Source organism: Dasypus novemcinctus, chromosome 7, assembly GCF_030445035.2.
Source record: "Dasypus novemcinctus isolate mDasNov1 chromosome 7, mDasNov1.1.hap2, whole genome shotgun sequence".
Classification (NCBI taxonomy): domain Eukaryota; kingdom Metazoa; phylum Chordata; class Mammalia; order Cingulata; family Dasypodidae; genus Dasypus; species Dasypus novemcinctus.
The window spans coordinates 78,840,598-78,862,976 of NC_080679.1; the positions used below are offsets into that span (position 1 = coordinate 78,840,598).

Consider the following 22,379-nt stretch of genomic DNA (forward strand, 5'->3'; position numbering starts at 1 on the left):
CACATTAGTTTTATATAGTTCCATTTCTATTAGCGTGCTTTCCCCCCCCCACTGTTAGGTACTATTTTATTTTATTTATTTTTTAAAATATATTTTTTATTTATTTTTAAAAGATACTTAGCTTACATAAAATGTTACATAAAAAAATATAAGGGATTCCCATATGCCCCACTCCTCACACCTCCCAGTTTTCCCCACATTAACAAATTCTTTCATTAGTGTGGTACTTTCATTGTAATTAATAAACACATTTTGGAGCATTGCCATACAATATGGATTATAGTTTACATTGAAGTTTACTCTTCCACTCCATTCTGTAGATTATGGCATGATATATAATGTCCTGTATCTGACTTGACAATGTCATTCAGGATAATTCCAAGTCCTGAAAATGACCCCATATTACATTTCTTTTTCCCTCTCCCTGCCTTCAGCAACTCCACATCAATGATGCAATTTCTTCCATTCTAGAATCACAGTAAGTCTATAGTAGAATACCAGTAAATCCACTCTAGTCCATTTTCTTCCCCAGTCCTGAGAATTCTGGGATGGTGATGCCTGCTCCACCTCTAACTGAGAAGGGGTTTCGATCCCAGCTGGCTGATGGATGGGACTCTCTTGCTTGTAATTGTAGACTCTTGTTTCCTTGGAGTGGTGGTTGTCCATCCTCACCCCCTTGTTAGTTGTCCTGGGTGAGTCCAACGAACTGGAGAATAGGTGTTGCAACTCTGCTGAGGCTCAGGACCCAGCTGGCACATGGACAGCCCAGAGATTCAAGTCTCTTGGACATATAGATATATTTTTTATCCACCCCCCCCCCCCACGGCTTCTTTTGCTTGCTCTCTGCTTTCTGTGTCCATTCACTGTGTTCTTCTCTGTATGTATTTATTTTATTTACTTATTCCCACCCCCTCTTGCAGCTTGCTTGCTGTCTGCTCTCTGTGTCCATTCACAGTGTGTTCTGCATTTTTGCTTGTCTTCCTTTTTTTGTTGCATTACCTTGCTGAATTGGTTCTCTGTGGCATGTGTGGGCTGGTGGCACTCCTCAGCGTGTGGATGAGCCTGCCTTCACAAGGAGGCCCCAGGAAATGAACCCAAGGCCTCCCATATGGTAGACAGGAGCCCAACTGATTGAACCACAGCCACCTCCCTCTTGGACATATTTTTTTATTTTAATTTTTTTTTAAGATTTATTTTTATTTCTTCTTTCCTCCCCACCTCGTTTCTGCTTGCTGTCTGCTCTCTATTCGTCTTCTTTAGGAGCCACTGGAAACCAAACCTGGGACCTCCCATGTGGGAGGGAGGCACCTGATGACTTCAGTCACCTCTGCTCCCTGCTTATTGCGTCTCTTGTGTTTCCTCATTGTGTCTCTTTGTTGGTATCTCATGTCATCTTTTTGTGTTAGTTCACCATGCCAGCCAATAGCATCAGCTTACTGTCTTGCTTGTCTTTAGGAGGCATTGGGAACTGAACCTGGGACCTCCCTGTGGTAGGCAGGCACCCAACTCTTGAGCCACATACATTGGCCAAATTGTAATCTAGTAACATGCTTCTCCCCCCCCTCCCATCCCCCCAAAACGGCATCCTCATCTCTGTGCACATTGGTTTTTCTCATTGTTTTTTCTTTAGGAGGCTCTGGGAACCACCCAGAACCTCCCATGTAGGAGATGGGTGCTCAACTGCTTGATATATATTCACTCCCTGCTCGTTTGTTTTTGCTTATTGTCTGTTTGTTTTTGCTCATTTTTTCTCATTGTCTGCTTGTTGTTTTTGCTCAATGCCTGCTCATTGTCTGTTCATTGTCTTCTTTAGGAGGCACTGGAAACTGAACCTGGGACATCCCATTTGGGAGGTGGGCACTCAACTCCTTGAGCCACATCTCCTCCCCAGTAGCATGCTTTTTTATCTTAAGTGCTTTGAAAATTTGGTATGGAATTTGAAATTTAAAAATTAAACTCTGGTTTCTGGTTCAGCAATTTATTGTCATTCCCCTTAGACTGGTTCTTACAGCCAAAGTTCACTGACTAGAAGGAAATACATAAATATAATAATAGTCGTATTAGGAGAATAGAGTATAAGGTATTCACTGACTTCATATTCTCAAATTGTCCTTGTATCTTCTTACTGATTTATTTCTGGAATTAACTTGTAAAGTGATGCTTTTTAGAATTATGTGTAAAGACACTCACGAAATTTCTTTTGTATATTCAGGGTAAGGCTTTTACTTAGAAGACAATATTTCTCACAAATGAAAATAAAAATGTGTCTTATTTGCTTAGCATACTGCCTGACAGCATTAAGTAATAGATGAATGAGTGAATAATCAAACAGAAGAATGAATGAAAGAAAAATATATGCTGATGATTATAAGTTAAGCTAAGATACAGAAACTTCCTTAATTACATAATATGAGTCTATAAAAGCACTGAGTGTCATAGAATTAGCTATGCAGTCTCCTACTCATTTTAATGACTTATGGATTCTGAAACAGGCTTTTACACCTAACAAATTAATTTGTAGATTGTCTGATTTTTTTTTCTTGCTTTAAAACTTTTGGAGTTACTAGTAATTATGGTGTAAACAGAATGGATGGAAAAATTAAAAAATAGTGATACATTTATTTAACTACAGGCATGTTAAAAATTTACTTCTATCCAAAATAATAATTAGGTTAAAATTTTGTTTTGTTTTACTGAAGTTTAAACTATAAATTTTTTTATTTATGCAGATCCATCCTTTTTCAATCTCTGCTATTATTCATCCATTCAGCACCTTGAACTATGATCCACCTCAAAGGAATGAATTTTTTGGAATTTGCATTCAACACCTTAATTCTTACTTGAGTAGGTATATTATTTGGTCTACACGCAAATCAGTAAGAAGAGATGTTGCTGCTGGGCTGATGGAGATCCTTCAGTTGAAGGATAGCCACAATAACCTTGAATTCTATAATGTAAAGGGGAATAGTTTTCTATCCTTTTTTTTTTTTAAGATTTATTTATTTCTCTCCTCTTCCCCCTGTTGTCTGCTCTCTGTGTCCATTCACTGTGTTCTTCTGCATCTGCTTGCATTATCAGATGGCACTGGGAATTTGTGTCTCTTCTTTGTTGTGTCATCTTGCTGTGTGTCATCTTGCTCTCCATGTATGTGGTGCCAATCCTGGATGGGCTGTGCTTTTTTCATGCTGGGCGGCTCTCCTTGTGGGGCGCACACCTTGCAAATGGGGCACCCCTACATGGGGCCACCCCTGCGTGGCATGGCACTCCTTGCGCACAGTAGCACTGCTCATAGGCCATCTTACCACACAGGTCAGGAGGCCCTGGGGATTGAACCCTGGACCTCCTATATGGTAGATGCATGCTCTATCAGTTGAGCCATGTCTGCTTCCCTCTATCCATTTTTGAACTTTATTATAAAAAATGTCAAACATATAGAGAAATTTTTTTAAAAAGATTTATTTATTTCTCTCTCCTGCCCCCCTGCCTTGGTTGTCTGTTCTCTGTGTCTATTTGCTGCGTCTTCTTTGTCCGCTTCTGTTGTTGTCAGCGGCATGTGAATCTGTGTTTCTTTTTGTTGCGTCATCTTGTTGTGTCAGCTCTCCGTGTGTGTGGCACCATTCTCAGGCAGGCTGCACTTTTCTTTCACGCTGGATGGCTCTCCTTACGGGATGCACTCCTTGCACGTGGTGCTCCCCTACGCAGGGGACACCCCTGTGTGGCACGGCACTCCTTGCGCACATCAGCACTGCACATGGGCCAGCTGCACGTGGGTCAAGGAGGCCCGGGGTTTGAACCGCGGACCTCCCATGTGGTAGACAGATGCCCTAACCACTGGGCCAAGTCCACTTCCCATAGAGAAATTGATCGAACAAAGTACAGCTATATATTCACTGTAGATTCAAAACTGGCTAACATTTTTACTTACTTGCTTTACCCGTTTGTCTCTCTAGCTTTTTTATTTTTTTCTGAGCCATTTCTAAGTAAATTGTAGGCATTATGACCTTTCACCCTTAAGTATTTTAGTATACACCTCTTAGGAATAAGGACATTCTCCTACCTAGTCACAATACAATTATCATACCTAAGAAAATCGATGATAATTCCCTAATGTCTAGTACATAACCCATGTTTAAATCTCCCCAACTGTTCCCCAAATACTGTTGTATTCTTAAGCTGTTGTTTTGACCCTGGTTGGAAACAGGGTTCACTTGTTACATGTTATCTCTTTAGTCTTCCATTCTAGAATATTCTGTAACTTTTTTTTTCTTGCTTGCATTGATTATTTTGGGGGAAGGTTATTGTTTTCGTTCTAATGTTATCAAAGTTTTAAAGTATACAGAAAAATGGAAAGAACACACAACATCTGTATACTTTTACCATGTCCTACCTGGAATTTGCCACATTTGGTGTGTGTATGTGTGTACGCTGAACCTTTTAAAGTATCACCCCTAAATAGTTCAAATTTTAAGGATATTTTCTTTATACCACAATACCATTATTGCATCTAAGAAAATTAACAAATCCTTATAATCTAATTCTCCCTCCATAATCACATTTTCCCAATTGTTACCAAATTTGTTTTTATAACTTTTGCTAAGCAACCAACATTTGGTTGGCTTACTTTCTCCTCATCTTTTTTTAATTGACAATGATTTTTTAAAATAAAGAGATTAGTCATTTATTATAGAAATACCTTATTCTGGATTTGTCTAATTGCTTTCTTTAAAATGTCTTTTAACTTACCATTCTATTTCCTGTATTTCTGGTAAACTAGAAGTTAGGTTTAGAGGCTTAATTAGATTTGTATTAAACATTTCCAGCAAAATAACCTTGTATGTGGTATTGGGTACCTTATATTTGTATCAAATCTGGAGACATTTAATACCTGGTGTTTTTTGTCAGTTTTTTTTTTTTAATTTTTGTTGTGGTAACATTTATACAACATAAAATCTCCCATTTTAGCCACTTTCAAGTTTATAATTCAGTGGTATTATTTACATTCATAATGTTATGCTACTATCACTACCAGTTATTACCAAAACTTTTCTATTACCTCAAACAGAAACTTGGTACCCATCAAACCTTCTATTAGTTTAATAGTTTTTTTGTTTGTTTTTAGCAAACAAATATTTCTTCAGGGCCTTCAGTAGTTTATGAATTGTCTAAGGATTACAACTGTGGCACTAATTATTATATGTCTTTTTTAAAAGTCCTTAGTGTATCAGTATTAGAAAAAAAGTAGAATAGAAATAGTCCCTCATATGGTTGCCCTGAGATAGCATAGCAGAAGCAGGTATGTAAGGATAGCAGAAATCCCCTTCCTCCCCGACTTTCATCCTTTATTTTGGGTCCTGAACTGTGGTTGTGATAGTTTGGCCTTCAATGTAGAAGCTTTTAAAGGACTTCTCTTCTCAGACCCAAACTTCTCATTTATCGGTTTTATGTGGCAGTTTTAGGAGAAGTGAAATAATCTGTTCAGTAATGACTGCCTTTTCATTGAACACTGGCCAAGTGTTTGTTGCATACCAACCATCTGTCAAGCACTAGGCATTGCAGATACAAGAGAGAATAAAAACAGACCCTATCCTTAATGAGCTTACCTTCTCTTGAGGGAAGACCGGCATAAACAATAAATATATGATGTCAGTGATAAGTACCCTCAGAAAAATTAGAGCAGGGTAAGTGTATAGAATGGAGAATAATGGGGTGGGGTGGGATGTACTGCTCTTGTAGATGAAGAAGAAGTCAGGGACTACCACTCTGAGGAGATTTCATTCGGCCATGGACTGAAGTGAGAGAGTGACCCACATCAACAGATAGGGAAGAGATTAAAGCTAGTGCACAAGGCCCTGAGGTGAAGCATTCTTAGTTTTTCCAGGAACAGCAGCTTCAATGCTGCACGAGAGCAGTGAGGTAAGGGATGAGGTTGGAGAGACAGCCAGAGACTAGTTCCCTTAGAGCTTTTTCTGTGCCTGGAGAGTTGGGGTAGCCAGTTAATCATCCACCAAGTCATAGATATTTATTGACTGCTTCCATGTCCAATATACAGTGTTAGGCTCTGTACTTGTATTGCCCTATAGATGTCTGGTTAGGCTGGTGTGAAACCATCATAAAAACTGATATTGGTATTCTTAATTATATCAGTATCATACTAAAGCACTTTGCTATATTTTTGTTGGCATTCTTATATACTGCTTTTTAGTAATACAGTTATATGTAGAAAGATGAGACTTGAAACTGAGACTTGAGTGTGTGCTCCTGGTTGTTCACTGGTATATCAACACAGAAGGAAATGAAAGTACATCTCTTCCTGTATTCTGCAAATGGGGCTTATGTGATTAGGAACTTTTAAAAGAGTATATAAAAGAAGGAAAGTTAAGTATAGCTTTGATATTTTTAAAGTCTTAATACTTGGAAAATTCTTGGAGATCTTTATGAGTAAATTTTTTTTTTTTAAGATTTATTTATTTCTCCCTTCCCCCTTGTTGTTTGTATTTGTTGTATCTGTTCTTTTTTTTTTTTTTTTTAGGAGGTACCAGGAACCGAACCTGGGACCTCCCTTGTGGGAGGGAGGCACCTAATCGTTTGAGCCACCTCAGCTCCCTGCTTTGTTGTATCTCATTATGTTTTCCTCCATGTTGCATCATCTTGTTGCGTTAGCTTGCCACAGCAGCCCATCACGTCATCTAGCTGTCTTGCTTGTCTTCCTTCGTAGGCACTGGGAACCGAACCTGGACCTACCATGTTGTAGGTGGGAGCTCAGTCACTTGAGCCACATCCACCTGCCATGAGTAAATTTTAAAATAATTAATGGATCAATAATTTTCTTTATCTTAAATAAGTATTAGTGTTTTTAAAAAATTATTTTGTATTATTTTTTAAAATTTTATCCCCCCCACCACCACCACTGAGTGCCTAATCACTTGAGCCGCTTCTGTTCCCTGCTGGTTGCAGTAGTTGTGGCATCTGGTGGTTGCGGTGTCTGCCGGTTGCAGCATCTGCTGGTTGCAGCGGTTGTGGCGTCTGCTGCTTGCAGCGTCTTGCTCATTGTGGCATCTTGCTGGTTACAGCATCTGCTCATTTTGATATCTGCTCATTTTCTTTAATATGTACCAGGACCTCACATGTGGGAGGCAGGCATCCAGTTACTTGAACCACATCCACTCCCCAAATAATAGTTTAGATCAGTTTTGCTGGTGGAGATAATCACATTAACCTCATTTATGACTTGATTTTGCTTTGTTAAGTAAATTCAGCAAAAAATGTAGAAGGAAAGATTTAATGCCTTTTCTGTCCTTTGTAAGAATATTGCTGTTAATACATGTTTTAGATAGCTCCCTTCCCCTCATCAGAAATGTCTCTTGGATGGGGCAAAGCAGGTAAATCACCTCAAGCATTTTACTCTGAGACCAGTGCTGCTGGTGACAGGTATGAGAGGAGGTGCTAAACCTTGGCCTCAGCCTTATATATTTCTACATTCGCCTGGAGATCCCACAGTGGTTCAGGCTCCAGAACTGGACTCTCTGGGTTAAATCCACCCACCAGTTACTGTGTGATCTTGTGCAAGTTGTTTAACTTCTCTGTGCTTCAGTACATTCATTTATAAAAGGAAGATAATTCTTACTGTATAATGAAATGAGGTTTAAATGAGTTAACAATATCAAGTGTTTAGGGGGAAGTGAACGAGGCTCAACTTAGAGCGTCCATTTACCATATGGAGGGTCCAGGGTTCAATCCCCAGGGCCTCCTGACCCATGTGCTAAGCTGGTCTACACACAGTGCTGCCATGTGCAAGGAGTGCCCTGCCATGCAGGGGTGCCCCACATAGGTGTGCCCCATTTGCAAGGTGTGTGCCCCATAAGGAGAGCTGCCCCGCATGAGAAAAACGCAGCCTGCCCAGGAGTGGTGCCGCACACACAGAGAACTAATGCAGCAAGATGATGCGACAAAAAAGAGACGCAGTTTCCTAGTGCCACCTGACAACACAAGCGGACGCAGAAGAACACACAGTGAATGGACACAGAGAGCAGACAATGGCAGGGGAAGGGGAGAGAAATAAATAAATCTTAAAGTGTTTAGAAAAGCACCTAATATATTCTGAGCACTATTAGATTGTTATTACTAATACCTAGAGATTGGGATCACTTCTTTCTATATGTATCAACGATCTTTTGTTTGGAGTTCTTTGTATTTTAAAGACATTAAAAAAAAAACACATTTTATGTAAGTATAGCAATAATACAGGAACATTACAAATCCTAATATATAGCTTGAATTTGTACAAAGTGAATCACCTGTGGAATCGATATGCAGATTAACAAACAGAACATTAGTACTCTTCTCTCCTTGTCCCCCTTTTCAGTCATTGTTCTGCCCCCATCCAAAGCTAACCATTTAACCACTATCCTGACTCTTAACAGCATAGATTAGTTTTGTTAAGCCTGTATTTATGTCGCTTTTTAAAAACCTGGTTTTACCTGAATAAACTATATACTTATGTATGTGAGGTAGTTGAATGACAGAAGCTTTTAAAAAATTCTTAATTTTGTTTTAGGTATATTGGATCCTCTCATGTTGGTGTTTCTTAGTTTTTCTTTGGCCACCCTTGAATATTTTCCAGAAGATCTGCTAAAGGCAATTTTTAACATCAAATTCTTATCCAAATTGGATTCTCAACTTGAACGTATGTTTCTACCTTTTATTAATTTAGCACTTACACTTTACATCCAAGTTTCAGTGTTACCTATACTGAAGTATATTTATTTTTATTTTATTTTACTGAAGCATATTAATAAGATTTTTTGCTTATAAAAGTATATCATATTTATTGTAGAAAATTTGGAAAACAGAAAAATGTAAAATAGAAAATAAAAATTAACCATATTCTTATCACCCAGGTAAAACTACCACTTTTAATGTTTTGGAGTATTTTATTCTCTTTCTGTCCTGATCTTATGTATGTGTGTATTTTTAAACAAAATTTGGATTATTTGTATATTCACTTTTGTATGATGTCTTTTTTCATCTACCCTATATTATGAGCTATTCTCCACATCATTAAATATTTTTTGATGTCATGAGTTTTTTCTTTCCATGAATTTTTAATTGGCTACATAATATAACATGTGAATATAACAAAGTTTGTTTACCTGTTATCTTGTAAGTTGTTTCCAATTTTTCATAATCATAACTAAAGAATTGTTGCACATAAATCATTGACCTCATCTTTGTTTCCTTAGGATAGATTCCTAAATTTGGAATATTAGGTCAATGAAAATTTTTTGATATTTAAAAGAATATAGTTTTAAAATGCATGGTTAGTGAAAATAATGTAGGAGTTGATCCTAATGATGCTACTGAATGCAATAATTTTAAAATATCAAGCATGTGTGTGCAAATAAAATAGTTTTATAATATAAAAATAAAAGTGCAACCAGTAATGAGGCTAACTGAAGTATAAAAAATGGATTGTCTTTGCTAAGTCTAATCTATCAAAATTCATTAATATTTTATTTTTAATTTCAGTTTTACCTTCATCTCTAAATTTAAAGGTACAGTTTCATCTTATGGAATTAAATAGAGCAGTCTGCTTGGAATGCCCTGAGTTTCAGATTCCATGGTTTCATGACCGTTACTGTCAACAGCAGTTTAATAAAGGTTAGAGCTTTCTTTTGGCCAGATAGGAAAGTATAATTCTAAAATATAAGATGGTAGGTAATAATGATTATTTTTGCTAAACCTATACCAGACAGCAGAGTTCCCTAGAGAGCCATGGTCTCATTTAATGGAACCATTTTGTGGGTGAGAAATGTGTTATAAGAATTTCTTAAGATTTAGGACAGTAGAAAGCAAAGAACTTGTATTAAATTGAATGTCATTATTTATGGTATTACACCGAAGTTTTTGTTTATTTTAACAAGATTTCAAAGATAATACAAGAATTAATTTTTTACTCAGTGGTTGAAACAATTTGTGAAGGTACCCTTTATGTAATTTGGGTTGTTGGAAATATTAAACTTTATTTTTCAGTTTGTAAAAGTAGGATAATTTTTATTCTAAACCTCATTAATTTATTTTAAATGAACTGATTTATTTTCTTAAAGATATTGGTAGCATGAATGGAGCACATCAGCAAGTTTATAAAATGTTAACAGAGCTACTAGGAGGAATCAATTGTGTAAAAGCCTCGGTTCTTACACCTTATTACCACATGATAGGTAAGTCCTATAGGGTGTTTTAAAGGAACATAAACTTGATATAAACTAACAATGTAAATGGTTGCTTGCCAAAAATCAAACACCATTTTAAATGATATTAATAATAGTAACAAGGAAGATGATAGTCCTATTGTATTGTTGTTCAGACATTTTTTTTTTTGAGGTACCAGGGTTTGGGGATTGAACCTGGGGCCTCATGTGGGAATCTGGTGCTCAACCACTGAACCACATTGACTTCCCTGAGTTGTTTGTTTTTTTTTTTTTTTCAGGAGGTTTTCTCCCATTGGGTAGACTCTCTCTTCACTTGCTTGACAAACTCCTTTGAGGTGCAAAAGGCTTTAATTTTGAGGAAGTCCCATTTATCTATTTGTTCTTTTGCTGCTCATGCTCATGGGTGTGAAGTTCATGAAACCATTTCCTATTACAAGGTCCTGTAGATGCTTCCCTCCATTGTTTTCCAAGGTCTTTATGGTCTTGGCTCTCACATTTAGGTCTTTGATGGATCTTGAGTTGATTTTTGTATAAGGTGTGAGATGGTAATCCTCTTTCCTTCTTTTGCATGTGGATATACAATACTCTAGGCACTATTTGTTGAAGAGGCCATTCTTTCCCAGTTGAGTGGCCTTGGTGGCCTTGTCAGATATCATATGAGTGTATATATGAGGATCTATGTCAGAATTCTCAATTCGGTTCCATTGGTCAGTGTGTCTATCTTTGTGCCAATACCATCCCGTTTTTACTACTGTAGCTTTGTAGTAACTACTGTAGCTTTGTAGGATGTTTTGAAGTCAGGTAGTGTGATTCCTCCAATTTCGTTTTTTTTTTTCAATATGTCTTTGGCTATTCGGGGCCTCTTTCCTTTCCAAATAAATTTCATAGTTAGTTTTTCAGGTCCATTAAAAAATGCTGTGCTGATTTTTTGGGGGGATTGCATTGAATCTGCAGATCAGTTTTGGTAGGATAGATATCTCAATATTATTTAGTCTTCCTATCCATGAACAGGGAATATTCTTCCATTTATTTAGGTCATCTTTGATTTCCATGAACAGTGTTGTGTAGTTTTCTGTGTATAAGTCTTTTACATCTTTAGTTAAATTATTCCTAGATATTTGATTTTTTAATTTACTATTGTAAATGGTATTTGTTTCTTGATTTCCTCCTCAGATTGCTCATCATCGGTGTATAGAAATGCTACTGATTTTTGTGCATTTATCTTATAACCTACGACTTTACTGAACTCATAAGTTCTAGAAGCTTTGTTGTAGACTTCTCAGGACTTTATGTATAGGATCATGTCATCTGCAAAAGAAATAGGGTTTAGAAACAAGGTGGGCAGGTAAGATGGTGAAGGAGCTAGAAATCATGTTTTGGAAAGAGCCAGAGAGAACTGGGATTGCATGGATTTCAATTTTTGAGCAAGTTCCTAAAAAACCTCTAAACCTTATGAGTGTCTTCATCTGTAAGATGGGAAAAATAATACCTGCTTAATAGGATTAACAGAGATATTGCACTTAGCTCTGCCCTTGGAACATAGGAAGAGCTCAATATTAATTTTTTTAAAAAAACTTGGGATGTTTAATGTGAAAAATGGAAGTCTTGTGGGAAGCATAACTTTAAAAATGTCATGTGGAAGGAGAATTAGAAATCTCTAAAGGATTGCAAAAGAGTGAAAAAAATAAAGGAAGAATATTTTGACTATAAGAATTTTCTGAAAGACTTGTTGAAACATGAAATAATGAGCTGCTTCTGAAGAAGTAATTATAGTAATAATGTTCAGGCAGAGGCTGGATGATGAGATGATGTGTGATTTCTGCACTGGGCAGGAGGCTGAACTAGACAGTCTTTACTAGCCTCATCTGCACTATCAAACACAAACTATTAGTCTTTTGGTTTTATATTAGTCAGGATTAGATTTGTCTGTGAGTCTAAAAATCTACAAGTAAGAGTGATTTAGCAAATTAAAATTTATTTCTTTCTCCCATATATATAGAAAGTCCAGGCCTGTAATGCCATCTTTACAAACTTTAAAAGTCCCAGGATCCTTCTATTTTGTTATATCTAACATCCTCAACATGTAGTAGCTTCCATTTTCTGACCCAAGATGGCTGCTCTAGCTTCAGCCTTTCATCTACCATCTACACAGAAGGTAGAAAGGAAGGAAAGGGAAGTGGGGGTATCCCTTTAAGCACAGTTCCCTGAAGATGCACATACCATTTAAGAGTATACACTACCAGTTAAATGGCAACCACACTTGGCTGCAGGAGAGTTTAAAAAATGCTTTTATTCTGCATGGCCATGAATCCAACTATGATTTTGGGATTCTATTAAAAACAAAGGGAAGAATGGGTATTGGGTGACTACTTGAAGTCAGGTAGACAGTTGTTTTAAAACATAAATATGCTCCTGTTTATTATAAAAGTAATGCTCACAGAAGGAAATGCATTAAAATAAATAAAATAAAAATGATCTGTAATTCTGTCTAATACAGGGTTTTTAAACAATTTAAAATTAAGGAGCACCAACTTGTGGCAAGCCTTGTGGATTTTGTTCCTATTATCTCATTTCATTTTTTTTGTTTGCTTGTTTTGTTAAAGTATCCTTTAAACTAGAAATAATGCTTATCCATTAGAGAACATTTGGAAAATAGAGAAAAGAAAAAAAGAAAAAAATAACAATAACTTATCCCAAAGTCACATATATAATTAGTAGTGAAACTAGGATTATTGCAACTCAAGCCTACTGTATTTCTAATTCATATTTGTACCTTCTTTTGAAAAGAGGCTTATTTTTATATGGAAATAAATATAAATAATTAAAAATAAGATTTAATCAGTAATATTTTAATTACTAGGTTATGGTATGATTAAGACAGTACATAGTATGATTAAGAGTGAAATATCAGAAGATTACTTAAGATATTGGGAAAAAACGCATTTAAAAATCACATGATACATGCTAACATAGAAAACTAGAAAGGCAAATAGTGGAAAAGAAAAATTACCACTGTATTACTTTGATGTCTGTTTTTCTATCTATGAATCTTTCTTAAAAACCAAAAGTGGGCTTATTTTATAGTTCTTGTAACTTTCTTTTTCTTCTTTTTTTTCCAGTACCTAAAGTTTCCCTTACATTCTGTAACTTCTCTGTTTGTTACTGGCTGAGCTATGCTGTGGGCAGAGAACTCTTTATCAGGAAGCCCCATGGATTTCTTCTTATCCTTTATTTTAACCCATGGTGCTCTCAGATAAGCAATGTGATGTGTTTAGACTTTATATTGTAGTCAGTAGAAAATATTCATTTCCATTGCCCAGATTCAGACTCTTATCTGATCGTTTTACCTCTCCTCTTTCCTTTTCACTCTTCCCTTCATTTCTCTGAGTAATATTCCTTTTTTTTTCATTTTTTAAATTATCTTTTTTTTAAAAAAATACATGAATCACACAGAAACTTATAACTTTCTTTGTTTATAGATATACATATATGTGTAAATATATATATATATATATAGGTGCTAAAACCTGGGATGTTTATATATTTTGAATATTTTTCTATGTCTATACACTTGTATAACATCATTTTTAGTTACTGCATAATATTTCATTGAATGTGTATAATATAATTTATTTAATCAGTCCTTAAGGAGTTTGTTTTTTTTTTAAGATTTTATTTATTTATTTATTTATCTCCCCCCACCCCCACCCCAGTTGTCTGTTCTCTGTGTCTATTTGCTGCGTCTTCTTTTGTCCGCTTCTGTTGTTGTCAGCGGCATGGGAATCTGTGTTTCTTTTTGTTGTGTCATCTTGTGTCAGCTCTCTGTGTGTGTGGCACCATTCCTGAGCAGGCTGCACTTTCTTTCGCGTTGGGTGACTCTCCTTGCGCGTGGTGCTTCCCTACGCTGGGGACACCCCTGCGTGGCAGGGCACTCCTTGCGCTGCATCAGCACTGCGCATGGGCCAGCTCCACACGGGTCAAGGAGGCCCAGGGTTTGAACCGCGGGCCTCCCATGTGGTAGACGGATGCCCTAACCACTGGAACAAGTCCGCCGCCCCTTTAAGGAGTTTTGTTTGTATGTGCATCTGTCGAAAAATGCTGTAATTTCACACAACAGTAGTGGCATATATTTATTACATTTATATATTGCCTTCTCTGTGGCAGACATTGTTTTAAGTGCTTTATGTATAGGGAAGTAGACTTGGCTCAGTGGATAGGGCGTCCGTCTACCATATGGGAGGTCCGTGGTTCAAACCCAGGGCCTCCTTGACCCTGTGGAGCTGGCCCATGTGCAGTGCTGATGCGCGCAAGGAGTGCCCTGCCACGCAGGGGTGTCCCCCACGTGGGGGAGCCCCACGTGCAAGGAGTGCGCCCTGTAAGGAGAGCCGCCCAGCATGAAAGAAAGTGTAGCCTGCCCAAGAATAGTGCTGCACACACAGAGAGCTGACACAACAAGATGACGCAACAAAAAGAAACACAGATTCCTGTGCCGCCGACAACAACAGAAATGGACAAAGAAGACGACGCAGCAAATAGACACAGAGAACAGACAACTGGGGCAGGGGGGAGATAAATAAATAAATAAATCTTTAAAAAAAAATAAGTGCTTTATATATAATAAACTCATTTAATCCTCATAACATCCCTATGAGATATATAAATTATCCTTTTTATAAATGAGGAAACTGAAGACCAGAGATATCACTGCTTGTCCATGTAGCTGGCAAACAGCAGAGCCAGGAATTTGAATCTAAGCATTCTGGCTCCAGAATTCATTTTCTTCATGTTTACTAATTATCTTGAAGAGGCTTCAGCGCCCCAGGTTCCTTTGTTTATAAAAAGTAAATAATTAAATCTGTTCTTTCACCTTTATATATATTTTTTAAAGGTTTATTTTATTTTTTAATTTATTTCTCTCTCCTTCCTTGCGCCCTCCCCCCCCCACAGTTGTCTACTCTCTGTGTCCATTCGCTGCATGTTCTTCTGTGTCCGCCTGTATTCTTGTCAGCGGCACCCAAATCTGTGTCTCTTTTTGTTGGGTCATCTTGCTGTGTCAGCTCTGTGTGTGTGTGGCATCATTCCTGGGCAGGCTGCACTTTTTCGTGCTGGGCGGCTCTCCTTATGGGGCACACTACTTGCGCAGGGGACACCCCTGTGTGGCATGACACTCCTTGCATGCATCAGCACTGTGCATGGGCCAGCTCATCACACGGGTCAGGAGGCCCTGGGTTTGAACCTTGGACCTCCCATGTGGTAGGTGGATGCCCTATCCATTGGGCCAAGTCCACTTCCCTATGTTGTTTCTTTATCCTTTTTTTCTTTCTTGATTTAAATACTTTCATTACTTTTTTTTTATTATGGAAAATTTTCAAACATATGCGAAAATACAATAATATATAATGAACCCCTGTCCAGTGTCAACAATTATAAGCACCTACTCACCAGTCCCACTTGATTCTTTCCAAATACCAAACAGTATCATTTCAGCATGTCTATCTAAAATTTAAGGATGACTTTAAAAATATGACCACAGTGCCATCAATATCACACCCATAACCATTAATAATTTTTTAACATCATCACATAATTATTGAATGTTTAAAGTTATCCATTGTCTTTTATACCTTTTATTTTACAGTTTATTTGTTCAAATTTGGATCCAAACATTTGGTTGATTCATCTTATGTTGTCTTTTTTCCCCTTTCAGCTTATTTATTGGAAAATAAAAAGTCTTTTCACATTCTGGATTTTTTTCCATTGCAACCTTGTGATGTTATTTAACATGCTTCTGTGTTCCCTGTATTTCTGGTAAACTGGTAGTTAGATCTAGAGGCTTGAATCAGGTTCAGGTTAAACTTTTTTGGCCAGACTGCTTCATGGGTGGTGTGTACTAATTGCATCAGTTCAGGAAGCACACAGTGCTGGTTGTCTTCCTCTTGTTATATTAAGATTGATCAGTGGGTTTGCATGTCATCAGGTGCTTCATCCATTATAAAGTTTCCCCATCAGCTTTCACCTACTGATTTTAACAACCGTTTTTGCCTTAATACATCATTCATGAAAGGTGGTAAAGTAGTGAAATTCTCTATTTCTCATACTCTCTGTATTTATTAACTGGAATTTACCTAAAACAGAACTTTGCCTTACCAACTATTTAGTTTTCCTTGGGTACAGTTGATTCAGGAAAGGCAGAATAAATGCTTGATTATTTCTCTTTTCCAGTTTTCAGGATGAGTTGACTTAGCTTCCTCTAAAGCAGGAATTCTTAACCTTTTTTGTTCCATGGACCCCTTTGCCAGTCAGGTGAAAACCATGGACCCCTTCTCAGAAGGTAGCAGCAGATGGTTTTGACACTCAACATCAGCATGTCTCTAAATTTTAGGATTATTTAAAATTAATTCAAGCTCATGGATGCCCTGAAATCCCTAAGGGATCTGTGGACCTTTTGTTAAGAAACCTGCTCTAAAGTAACCAAGAAATTTAAAGGGGGTTAAAATAAAAATCTGAAATATGTTTTGCCTAACCTAGTGCTAAATATAGTTTAGTAATACTTTCTGATTGATTAGTGATTGATTTTCAAAGAGGCTTCATTGGACCAGTTCTTATAAAGTATGGTAGATATTTTAGAAGGTACATAATTCTTTTTCATTAATAAATATATTTGAGTTTAATATGTATGTTTAAAATATATTAATATATTTTGTTTTTGCCTGTAAGAATTTTCCTAATTCATACCTTTGATTTCTATACTTTATAGATTTTGAGTTTGTCTTAGATAAAAGGAGAAAACCTCTTCCTTATGGAAACCATAGTATAATTTTTGGACAACTGCCAGAAATGCACCAGAAGTCAAATACCCAGAAAGTTGGATCAGGGCTGCCACCAGGAGCTGAAAGGTATCTTGTTTCATAGTTTTGCACTTTTTTATCCGAATGGTAAATTTGGCATAATTTCATGAACTTAGTTTTCAAAGGTTGATTTTGTGAAATCTGTTCCTCATATATCTCATTTATTCTACCTCTCTATCTTTGCTCTTCCTGTGCTTTCTGCCTGTAATGTTCTTCCTTCACTTGTCCAAAGCTTAGCAATCTATCTACAGTGCTAACCTCCTAGGTGTCCCTCAGCTTGTAATAAATTAGTGTCCTCTTTTGAACCCCCATATCTCTCTACTTTACTAACGGTACTTAGCCATCCTCTGTACTGCATTATAATTAGTTTACTATATATCATATGTTCTCTTAGGACTATGAGCTATGTCACTTTATCTTTGTATCCCTCATATTACCTTATATAAAGTAGGTACATAATGTATATATTTTGGACAAAGAAACAAATGGATGAAAAGATGGAGATATTTACTATAATTTGTTATAAATTCTACTGTTTTGTCATCAAGTATTAAGTTCTTAAATATAGAAATAACTTGGTATACTCATTTATATTAATTAAACTTTGTGAGTTTATAAAGCTATACTCTTGTTCTTGAATTGAAAGGCTTGTAATTATTCAATGTTTCATTTTGATTTTGGAAGTAAATATTTTTGTCTTATGTAGGATTGCTTTGGAATTTTTGGACTCAAGAGCTTTTTGTAAAAACATTCCTCACTTAAAAGGAAAAACTGCCATGAAAAAACGACAGTTGGAAATTTTGGGCTATCAAGTAATTCAGGTATTAAAAAACTCCTATAATTCACACTCTAAAAAACCCAGAGACACTGACTATTCATGTATTTCCTTTTTATTTTTTTAGAAAGCAGCTGACTTTTTTTTTTTTTTTTTTAAAGATTTATTTATTTTATTTAATTTCCCCCCCTCCCCTGGTTGTCTGTTCTTGGTGTCTATTTGCTGCGTCTTGTTTCTTTGTCTGCTTCTGTTGTCGTCAGCGGCACGGGAAGTGTGGATGGCGCCATTCCTGGGCAGGCTGCTCTTTCTTTTTCACGCTGGGCGGCTCTCCTCACGGGTGCACTCCTTGCGCGTGGGGCTCCCCCACGCGGGGGACACCCTTGCGTGGGGCGGCACTCCTTGCGCGCATCAGCACTGCGCATGGCCAGCTCCACACGGGTCAAGGAGGCCCGGGGTTTGAACCGCGGACCTCCCATATGGTAGACGGACGCCCTAACCACTGGGCCAAAGTCTGTTTCCCAGCAGCTGACTTTTATTAATTTTCTACGTTTCTAGATCTTACGAGATCAGCTATACTGCTGAGAAATTCATCAATATTAGACTGATGGTGTTTATTAGGTATGGCTTAGAATCGCAAAATGTTCTTTCATTTTTAAACTAAGCAGCATTTTAAACAATAAGCTCAGAAGGAAATGAAGATGTATAAATAAGGCAGAGGTATACTAGGGAGCTTACAAATAAACAGGTTAGTTTTTCCTATTATTTTGGTTCTAAGTGGAAGGTTTTTATTTCAAATATATGCAGTCTGTTTTTCATAAATTTCTCCCAAAAACCTTTGAATTAAGCAATTTGAGAAAAACATTTTTACTTTTGTCTGACCACAAGTAGTTTATTGCCATACACACAGTGCATATGAACATAGGTAATTTATGTAAGCTGCTTAACTATGAACTGTGTGAAAATGAGACTGTCTCATGTTTTTGTGTGCAAAATTTTAGGTATCTACCCTACACAGTATAGTTTTCATAATTTTTATTCAGTGGGCTTAAAGTTGGGAAACAATCCCAAAAATTATTTACAATTTAATAACTGATTATCTGATGATGTTACACTGAGAGTTTGGTGTGTTAATTGGTAACTTTTTTATTTTAAAGAGGTACTGGGGAATGAATCCAGGACCTTGTACATGGGAAGCAGGCGCTCAACCACTAAGCTACATATGCTTCCCAATGAGAGTTGGTTTTTTCGCTTGTTTGTTTTGTTTTCAGGAGGTACGGGCAATCAAACCCAGGACCTTGTACATGGGAAGCAGGCACTCAGTCACTTGAGCTATGTCTGCTCCACAAATTGGTAACTTTTTATAAGTCTTATTTTTAAACTGGCATATACAAATATAACCAAAGCCCTAAAATTATTAGGAAAGAAGTAGTTTCTATCATTGAGCATTTATATTATTCAAAAGGGTTCACAGAGCACAGGGGATTAAGAGATTTTTGAAGAAAATAGTTAAAAAAAGAGAAAACACATAGCCTATGAGGCAGAAATCTAAGTTATGGTTGTATTCAACACTGGCAACTATGAGAGGTAATATTGAATTATGTATATATAATAAACTTACATAGAACTATGATTATTAACACTTCCCTATCATAGCTAATATACTGTACAACACAACAGAAGATATTCCTGTGTCTTTCTACCAAGGCTCAGATTTTAAAAGAATTCAGCATTTTTTCCTTGACTCAAAGTCTAATTCTGTAACATAAGAAGAAGCTATGCTTTTGTGTTTTTTTTTAAGGGAATAAAAAATATAAAAATATAATTTACAATCATTAGAGTTCCTGTGCCCCCACTGCAATAATAATGACATCTATAAGTGGTGTTTTTTTTTTTTTAAATTTCTCTCCACCCCCTCTCCTCCAGTTGCCTGCTGTGTCCATTCGCTGTGTGTTCTTCTATGACTGCTTCTATCCTTAGCAGCAGCACTGGGAATCTGTGTTTCTTTTTGTTGCATCATCTTGTTGTATCAGCTCTCCGTGTGTGCGGCGCCATTCTTGGGTAGCCTGCACTTTTCTTTCGCGCTGGGCGGCTCTCCTTATGGGGCACACTCCTTGGGCATGGGGCGCCCCTACGTGGGGGACACCCCTGTGTGGCACTGGCACTCCTTGTGAGCATCAGCACTGCACATGGCCAGCTCCACAAGGATCAAGGAGGCCCAGGGTTTGAACCATGGACCTCCCATGTGGTAGGTGGACGCGCTATCCATTGGGCCAAGTGCACTTCCCTATAAGTGGTTTTTATTACATTTGAAAATGGCATTCTTTGCAGAACCTTCAGTTTCAAGGGTGCCTTTCATGTAGGTTTCTGTATTTAAAATAAAATAGGTAATAAGTGAATCTTTAGAAAGTTCCCAAAGTTTCCCTTTTCTAATATTTTCATATCAGACAAAAGTAATTTTTCATATGGATGATGATATTTACTAATGCAAGCAAATGTGTCTGTAGAAGAATTTGCTGTTCTTCTCAGGTTCTGTGAGTCTATAAGGAATCTGCTTTTAATTGGAAACTACAGATTACATCAGAAGGTTAAATTTAAAACAAGAAAAATGGGCAATAGCCAAGTTCCTAGTAGATTATGAAAAAAATGACCCTGACATGTCCAGGCCTAAATATGAACCAAAATCAGTATAAAAGCAGCAATGTCATGAATTTGGAGTTCTCAGGTCTCTTGATTGCAGAATGTTACTGTGTATCTCACAGTTTGCTGATGCCCATTTGGAGGTTTTATTGTGTCTGAATTGAAGTATTTGATAACTGAAGTTTATGAAGCCGTTGGACCTTGAAAAGGTCTTCTCATATAGCATAGGTGGATTTTATGATCAGATACAATGTCACAATAACAAAAAGCAAATTGTAGGATAATATAATATAGAAATTTCCTAGCCAATTAAATCTTACAAAGTCGTCAAGTAGATCAAATCTAGTGATTCCCGGTGTTCTTGACATTACAGACAGTACAGAGCTCAAGACCAAGACTGACACACAATTCCCAATGATTGACTTTAAAGAAGTCATAATAATTAAATATGTTTACATATATGCATTTATATATATATATATATAATAACTTCTCCCTTTTAAAACAGGCTAGAATAATGGAATATATAAGAAGAAAACAAGCCAGTGGCTCTTACAAGTTATTCTTCATCATCAGTCTATGGTCTATGTATTTCCTTTTAAGAAAGAGGTTCCAGAATTACCTTCTTTCATGTATTGAAATATCTCTGAAACAGAGCATTGCATCCCACCCCCTCATACTTTTTTTGGGGGGATAGAACAACAAGAAATAAAAATGATCATTTCCTTTTTTTCTGTAAGGTCTGTTGATTTGTGTGTTTATCTTACTAAGAAGAGCGGCATTATGGAGATGGGTAGAGTGGATAAGAGAAAAAGGCTACTGTATGAGATAGAAGGGTATGTAGGAAAAAAGAAACATCAGTTGCTGATATTGTTAAAACAGGAGGATGAAAGGAGCTGTGAGGCAAGAAAAGGTCTTCAGGGCAGTTTGGGAAGAATGACCCACTTGGCTTCCAGAGAGGATTCAAAGTCTGCTTATATGAACTAATTTCAAAGATTTTCTACAACTTTGTTCAGTAGTGCTTATAAGTCTTACCTGATGTTTTCTGTTGTTGTTGCTTTAAAACTAATTCAAACTGTACTGCTTATTTTTTAGATACCTCATTTTGAATGGAACTCTATGGCATTATCAACAAAGGATGCTCAGATGGACTACCTGAGAGAATATATATTTGGAGAAGGCAAATAATGATTATAATTTTTATTTAAAATTTATCATGTGTCACATTTGGACTTACTTTAATTAAGCAGCCTGACTTAAACATAATAGTGTGGAATTGACTGATTTCAAGGTCATTTGAATAACTCTTACAATAAATAGACATTTAAAAATGGAATACTTTCTCTACTGTCTGGTTTGGAAATTGTTTAACATTCTTTTTTTTTTTAAAGATTTATTTATTTATTTCTCTCCCCTCCCCCCCCCCCCACCCTGGTTGTCTGTTCTGTGTGTCTATTTGCTGCGTCTTCTTTGTCCGCTTCTGTTGTTGTCAGCGGCACAGGAATCTGTGTTTCTTTTTGTTGCGTCATCTTGTGTCAGCTCTCCATGAGTGCGGCACTATTCCTGGGCAGGCTGCACTTTCTTTTGCGCTGGGTGGCTCTCCTTACGGGGAACACTCCTTGCATGTGGGGCTCCCCTATGTAGGGGGACACCCTTGCGTGGCACGGCTCTCCTTGCGCACATCAGCACTGCGCATGGGCCAGCTCCACACGGGTCAAGTAGGCCCGGGGTTTGAACCGTGGACCTCCCATGTGGTAGATGGACACCCTAACCACTGGGCCAAGTCCGCCGCCTAACATTCTTAATTTAAATATATGTAACTTTTTGAAAGTGTAAATAGTTTTCCATTCATTCTTTGAGTATGTACTATGCCAGGAACTATTTTAGGCACTAGGGCTACAGCATATTTTC

At 37.1% G+C, this 22,379-nt stretch overlaps 1 protein-coding gene across 4 annotated transcripts in view; it reads left to right on the forward strand.

The window, feature by feature from the left end:
* The window catches only part of FASTKD1 (FAST kinase domains 1), a 51,981-nt gene extending 30,177 nt beyond the window's left edge, over positions 1 to 21,804 (forward strand). For all 4 annotated transcript variants that reach the window (XM_058300680.1, XM_058300679.2, XM_012526083.4 and 1 more), the window contains 7 exons: positions 2,730 to 2,844; positions 8,555 to 8,683; positions 9,526 to 9,657; positions 10,104 to 10,217; positions 16,966 to 17,104; positions 17,763 to 17,877; positions 21,564 to 21,804. In XM_058300680.1, the coding sequence (XP_058156663.1) occupies positions 2,730 to 2,844; positions 8,555 to 8,683; positions 9,526 to 9,657; positions 10,104 to 10,217; positions 16,966 to 17,104; positions 17,763 to 17,877; positions 21,564 to 21,656 (837 nt within the window). In that variant the 3' untranslated portion in view covers positions 21,657 to 21,804. The remainder of the gene's footprint in view (positions 1 to 2,729; positions 2,845 to 8,554; positions 8,684 to 9,525; positions 9,658 to 10,103; positions 10,218 to 16,965; positions 17,105 to 17,762; positions 17,878 to 21,563) is intronic.
* Positions 21,805 to 22,379: the final 575 nt, after the last annotated feature.